The 7,298-nt window shown below is 49.7% G+C and overlaps 1 protein-coding gene across 1 annotated transcript; it reads left to right on the top strand.

Annotated features, from left to right (window-relative positions):
- Positions 1-211: 211 nt before the first annotated feature.
- Positions 212-4,744, top strand: LOC306915839 (multidrug resistance-associated protein 1-like; the record flags this gene model as incomplete). Its single annotated transcript, XM_079493478.1, has 1 exon — positions 212-4,744. One exon carries the CDS (start codon positions 212-214, stop codon positions 4,742-4,744), a length of 4,533 nt encoding a protein of 1,510 aa, XP_079349604.1.
- Between the last annotated feature and the right edge of the window lie 2,554 nt (positions 4,745-7,298).

Here is a 7,298-nt window from a genome sequence, read left to right on the forward strand (position 1 = left end):
AAAACCGCAGCAGTGTCCGTTGCTAGGTTACACTATATAGTATACACTATATACTATACTGACATCATACAGTAGCTGCCAACAGTAAAAGCTGCCGCAGCAGCAGATTTCATTCAGTGCATGCAATTCCAGGGTGGACAGCTAGGTGGAATGGTACTTGAGAGACAGGTACACAACTGGTTTAAAAACAACAGAACGCTTTACTTACATTATGTCACATCTATTTGGCTTAGCCAACCTTTGCAGTCTGGACGGTTCCGATCCATTCTGGGATTGGAACCGGACCTGGTACACGGCCAATCCAGACCTAACCCAGTGCTTCCAAAACACTGTGCTGGCGTGGTTACCTTGCCTCTACCTCTGGCTGTGTGCTCCGTTCTACCTCGCCTACCTCCGCCGCCAAAACGGTGGTTACATCCGCATGAACCACTTCAACCGATCCAAAACGGCGGTTGGCTTTCTGCTGTGGATCATTTGCTGGGCAGATCTTTTCTACTCTGTCTGGGAAAGAAGCCAACCACACAATGCTCCCGCACCAGTGTACCTGGTTAGCCCCGCCGTACTGGGAGTCACCATGCTGTTGGCCACCCTGTTGGCGCACTGCGAGCGTATGAAAGGAATCCAGTCTTCTGGGCGGATGCTGGGCTTCTGGCTCCTGGCTCTGGTTTGTGCCACAGTCACATTCAGGTCCAAGATAATCCAGGCACTCGACCAGCCGTCAGCTGTGTGCGCGTGGCGACACACCACCTTCTACGTGTACTATGCCCTGCTGCTCATTGCCACGTTCCTGTCCTGCCTTTCAGACAGTCCACCGCTGTTCACAGAGGCCATCAAAGACGAGAATCCCTGTCCCGAGGCCGGCGCTTCGTTCCTGTCCAGGATAACCTTCTGGTGGGTTACCGGCATGATGACGACGGGCTACAGGCGTCCTCTGGAGGAAAAAGACCTGTGGTCCCTGAACCCTGAGGACTGCTCCCAGAGGGTCGTCCCTCACCTGTTGCAGTGCTGGAACAGAGAGTGCCAAAAAGTCAAAAGGCCAGAGGATAAGATGCTGTACTCCCCCAAGAGGGCGTCGCGCGGGGATGAGAGAGAGGAGGAGCAACCTGTGGAGAAGTCAGAGATCCCGATGGTGAAGAAACCTAAGAAGACCAGAGAGGCCTCTCTGTTCTGGGCCCTGTGCTTGACCTTCGGACCATACTTCATCATGTCCGCCTTCTACAAGATCATCCACGACATCCTCCTGTTTGTCGGGCCCGAGATCCTCGGTCGATTGATCAACTTTGTCAACAGCTCCAGTGCCCCCTCCTGGCAGGGCTACTTCTACGCGTTGCTGTTGTTTGCGTGTTCCTGCTTTCAGACATTGATTCTACATAAGTACTTCCATGTGTGCTTTGTGACTGGTATGCGACTACGGACCGCCATCATTGGAGCCGTCTACAGAAAGGCCATGGTTATCACTAATGCGGCACGGCGTACCTCCACAGTGGGTGAGATTGTCAACCTGATGTCGGTAGACGCCCAGCACTTAATGAACCTCATCACCTACATTAACATGATCTGGTCTGCACCACTACAGGTGGTGTTGGCCCTGTACTTCCTCTGGCAGACCTTGGGTCCATCTGTACTGGCAGGAGTAGCCATGATGATTCTGATGGTGCCAGTCAATGCTGTCATTGCCATGAAAACCAAGACCTACCAGGTAGCTCAGATGAAGAGTAAAGACAGCCGGATCAAGCTGATGAACGAGGTGTTGAATGGCATCAAGGTGTTGAAGTTGTATGCTTGGGAACTGGCCTTCAATGAAAAGCTGTCTGCTATCCGTGAGAGCGAGCTGCGTGTCTTAACGAAGGCTGCCTACCTGCATGCCTTATCCACCTTTACCTGGATCTGCACCCCCTTCCTGGTAGCGCTGTCCACGTTCGCTGTGTACGTTCTGAGTGACGAGAACAACGTGCTGGATGCCCAGAAGGCCTTTGTTTCGTTGGCTCTATTCAACATCCTGCGCTTCCCTCTGAACATGCTGCCCATGGTCATCAGCAGCATGGTGCAGGCCAGCGTTTCCATGACGCGTCTACATGCGTTCCTGTCTCACGAGGAGCTGCAGGAGGACAGCGTGGAGAGGAAGATGATAGCAGGATCTGCTAACAGTATATCCATTGTGGACGGGTCTTTCAGCTGGTCCAGAGATGAACCGGAGACTTTGAAGAGGTTGAATGTGTCCATACCCGAAGGTTCCCTAGTGGCAGTGGTTGGACATGTAGGATCTGGAAAGTCATCGCTGCTCTCTGCTCTGCTGGGAGAAATGGAGAAACTAGACGGGACTGTGGCTGTTAAGGGTTCCGTGGCCTATGTTCCCCAACAGCCGTGGGTTCAGAATGACACCCTCAAAGACAACATCACGTTTGGTCAGGAGAGGGATGATAGCTGGTACCAGCACATTGTGGAGGCCTGCGCCCTGCTGCCCGACCTGGATATCCTGCCTGCAGGAGACAATACTGAGATCGGCGAGAAGGGAGTGAATCTATCAGGAGGTCAGAAGCAGAGGGTGAGCTTAGCCAGGGCTGTCTATTGCAACTGCTCCGTCTACCTGCTGGATGACCCGCTGTCTGCGGTCGACGCCCATGTGGGAAAACACATCTTCGACAAGATCATCGGCCCACAGGGTATGCTCAGGGACAAAACACGTGTGCTGGTGACTCATGGCCTGAGCTACCTGCCGCAGGTTGACCTAATCCTGGTGATGGTGGAGGGGGAGATCACAGAGATGGGGTCCTATCTGGAGCTGATGGCCAGAGAGGGGGCCTTTGCCGAGTTCCTGCATACTTACGCCAACACCGAGCAAAGCAACAACTCGACTTCTGTACCAAAGGGAATGGAAAGCGGAGGCCCTGCTACTGTCATTGGTCAAAGTGTTCAGAACAGCAGTAACTCAAAGAAAGGAGATGAGGTTTTTGGGATGAAAGCAAATGACAATGAAGTGGGAAAGCTGATGGAGGCAGACAAGGCCAACACAGGAAAGGTAAAGTTGGCTGTGTTCTGGGAATACACAAAGGCCATAGGAGTGCCGCTGTCCTGCATCAGTCTGGTGCTGTTCCTTGCTCACCACTCGGCCTCGCTCTTGTCCAACTACTGGCTTAGTCGGTGGACAGACGACCCAGTGATCAACGGCACTCAACCCTATACGGAGATGAGACTGGGCGTGTATGGCGCTCTGGGCTTCTCACAAGGTGTGGCAGTTTTCTGTTATTCCATCTCAATGAACATTGGGGGAATCCTGGCCTCGCGCTACCTCCACCAGTCCTTGCTGTTTAATGTCTTGCGCTCACCAATGTCCTTCTTTGAGCGCACACCCAGCGGAAACCTGGTGAACCGATTTGCCAAAGACACGGACACCATCGACTCGGTCCTCCCCAGCATCATCAGAATGTTCCTGGGTTCTATGTTCAACGTGTTGGATGGATGCGCCATGATACTGGTGGCCACGCCACTGGTCGCCATCGTCATCCCTCCGCTGGGACTGCTTTACTTTTTTGTACAGAGGTTCTACGTGGCATCGTCCCGCCAGCTCAAGCGACTGGAGTCGGTAAGCCGGTCGCCCATCTATACCCACTTCAACGAAACCCTGTTGGGAACCAGCGTCATTCGTGCTTTCGGCAAGCAGGAGCGCTTTATCCAAGAGAGCGACCAGCGTGTCGATCACAACCAGAAGGCTTACTACCCCAGCATCGCGGCCAACAGGTGGATGGCTGTCCGTCTAGACTTTGTGGGGAACTGCATTGTGTTATTCGCTGCTTTATTTGCTGTGATGGCCAGAGAAAGCCTGAGTCCTGGGATCGTGGGCCTGTCGATCTCATATGCTCTGCAGCTGACAGTCTCTCTGTCATGGCTGGTGAGGATGTCTTCTGAACTGGAAACAAACATTGTGGCTGTGGAGAGGATCAAAGAGTACGGCGACACAAAGAAAGAGGCAGAGTGGAAACATGACCCATCCATCCTGCCCCCTGGCTGGCCAACAGCAGGTTACATTGAGATCAGAGACTTTGGCCTGCGTTATCGTGAGGACCATGTGCTGGCCATTCGCAACATCAACATCACCATTCAGGGAGGGGAAAAGGTGGGTATTGTGGGCCGTACAGGTGCAGGGAAGTCCTCCCTGACACTGGGCCTGTTCCGCATCATTGAAGCAGCCGAAGGATACATCCTCATTGATGGGGTCAACATCGCTCAGCTGGGCCTGCACGAACTCCGCTCCAGAATCACCATCATACCACAGGACCCGGTATTGTTTTCAGGATCTTTGAGGATGAACTTGGACCCATTTGATCGTTACACTGACGAGGAGGTGTGGACAGCTCTGGAACTGGCCCACCTCAAGAGCTTTGTATCAGGTCTGCCAAACAAACTCAACAATGAATGTTCTGAACGAGGAGAGAACCTCAGCATGGGTCAGCGCCAGCTGGTGTGTCTGGCCAGAGCTCTACTGAGGAAGACCAAGATCCTGGTCTTGGATGAGGCCACAGCCGCCGTTGATCTGGAGACAGACAATCTAATCCAGTCCACCATCCGCACCCAGTTTGAGGACTGCACCATCCTGACCATTGCCCATCGCCTCAAGACTATCATGGATTATACCAGGGTCCTGGTGTTGGACATGGGGCAGATGGTTGAGTTCGACACCCCCTCCAACCTCATCTCTCAAAGAGGAATCTTTTACACGATGGCCAAAGACTCCCAGTTGGTCTAATCCAGGACACACCTGCAGCTGCACTCCTCCTTTCTGCTCTTCTAACTCCCCATCATGAGTTGGAGACAGAAGAGAGGGAACAATTAATTGAAATCATTATCTATTTTAAGGGGGGGGGGGGGTGCTTAAAGCAAACATTAAAATTCCATAGACTTGGCTGCCACATGACATCACGAGTGAAAGCCAGCCAGACCTCAAAAATCACACCCGTGTGAACTGAGTGGTGCAGGGTCTTATATAGCCTGATCAGCTGTGGTCTGTCAGTGACCATAGTAACCATGCTCATTTTTTTGGTACGAACACGGGTACACGGGTACAAAGCCAGTTGTTGGAGTGGTTTACACCACTCAAAAACCTAAAGTGAAATGTCGTAATGATGAAACGTAATATTAGGCTATACATTCCATTTTGTGTATATACAGTGTCGGCGTAGTTCACTTTCAAGTTTCAACTCGATAGTCAAAAGTTGTACAGGTTGACTACTGAAGCTGTAGTGATTTGTGGGGGGCGCTAGCCCCTCCCTCCTATGCCCAGCTTTCCGGGTTTGTGTGAACACAAACATTCATGGCTTGTGATTGGCTGATCACCCCATAGCGATGATTTAATTGGCTGAGCAAAGTACATATTGAGGATAAAAGTGAGGGCAGAAAAATGAAGACGCCAAAAGTGATTCACCGAAATGACATTTGTGATGATTTGATTGGTTGAGCACGGAATATGATGATGTATGATGATAAGAGCGCCCCTCACTTCACACAGGTGTGATTTGTTTGTGTTCTAATATCCTATGCCCAGCTTTGTCTGTTTGTGTGAATTTTAGCGATGATTTGATTGGCTGAGCAGTACAAAAAGTGAGGGCAGAAAATTCAAGACGCCAATTATGATTGGCCGGAACCAGAGCCGTAAGACAGTTAGGACAACTCCGTTCACTTCATGGGGCCACTTCTATTGGCGAATAGTGACAAAGGCCTGAACCGGAAGTTTACAGAATGTATTGGAATCTATAGGCTTTACAGTAACAAACGAGTTACACGTGACCGGGCTGTTTTGTGCCTCCTCAATGTCTTACTCTACTATGGCTCTGGCCGGAACCACATATGTGATGATTTGGTTGGCTGAGCACGGAATGTGATGTATGACGATGTATGAAGATGTATGATGATAAGAGCGCCCCTCACTTCACACGAGTGTGGTTTTTCATTTTTAATGTGACATATACCCATGCCATCTCAATATACAACCCACAATATACTGTAATATACCCCATATCGTGTGTCAAAAAAGCTAGCATCAGAAATATACATTTTATAATCACGCTATTTATTTTGGAAAATTATTCAAGACTTATTTTATTACCATGTATGGCACCAAATTTGAGGACTGGAAATTGGTGCTGTGATTGACCAGAAATTGGAAATTGGTGTGATTGGACGGAAAAATGTCCATGTACGGTGCCGAAATTGACACTGTGATTGTCCGTTATTGTCAACGACTGGAAGGTGTGCCATTCTGCGCTGTGATTGACTGAGCAGAGCATAGCATATAATGAGCCGAATCAGACCGTCCGAGTTGCAACCCACACAGAATCGTAAATAATGTTGTGGGAAGCACATTTGACCCAACTGAGACAAAATGGGGTGAAGGCCACGGTGAAGGCCACGCCCCCATCACAGTCAAAACAGTAGTACGGATTATGGGGTTTTCTAGTAGTGTATGTACGGAATTGCCAATCCGTGTTTTCACCGTGTTTGGGTGAGATCAGGCTCGTTATCTATATGTATACATACACTATACAGACTGAACAGTATATCATTGGTTTCAGGAAAAAACCAAAACTAACTTGCGTTGCAATGTAGTTATTTTGTCAAAAGCTTTTCATTGGTTAAATAGTTATAAAACTCAAGGACAGACATAACCGTTAAATTTCAGCATATCTTTTTTGTCATTCTGTCCTTCAGGCTCGGTTCTGATAAGGTTATGGGGGTTATAGGCATACAGTACGACTTTCCAAATCCTGCTGTAGTCTTCCATATGACTCTTTTGATGAATTGGTGGTGGACCCTGTTGTAAACAAGTGTAATGCTTAATTGGGTCGTCCACTCACAGTTAACAGCCTTTGTATTGAGTTTGTGCTTGAAATGTACTGTAATTCTGCAAACCAGACAGTGTCCTTGTGGTTAGAATGTCCGCCCTGAAACTGAGAGGTTGGGTTTCAATCCCGGGCCGGGTCATACCAAAGACTAAAAATGGCTCCCTGCTTGGCGCTCAACATCAATGGGTTGGATTGGGGGGTCAAATCAACTAATCAAATGATTCCCGAGCACGGCACGGCTGCAGCTCACCGCTCCTTGGCTGCGGCTCACCGCTCCAAGAGATGGGTCAAATGTGGAGTATAAATTTCTCTTTGGCTGCTGTGCATCTCCTTTGAATTCCCGTCTCAACTCACTTTTTTTCTTCTCATCTCAGTTGCCAAGGTTGCATCAGCATACGAGTGGCTGGCAAGAGAGGAGAGAAATTCATATCTCCCTTATGTAGCCTATACTCTGCCCATCCC

Source organism: Electrona antarctica (assembly GCF_951216825.1).
Source record: "Electrona antarctica genome assembly, chromosome: 22".
Classification (NCBI taxonomy): Eukaryota; Metazoa; Chordata; class Actinopteri; order Myctophiformes; family Myctophidae; genus Electrona; species Electrona antarctica.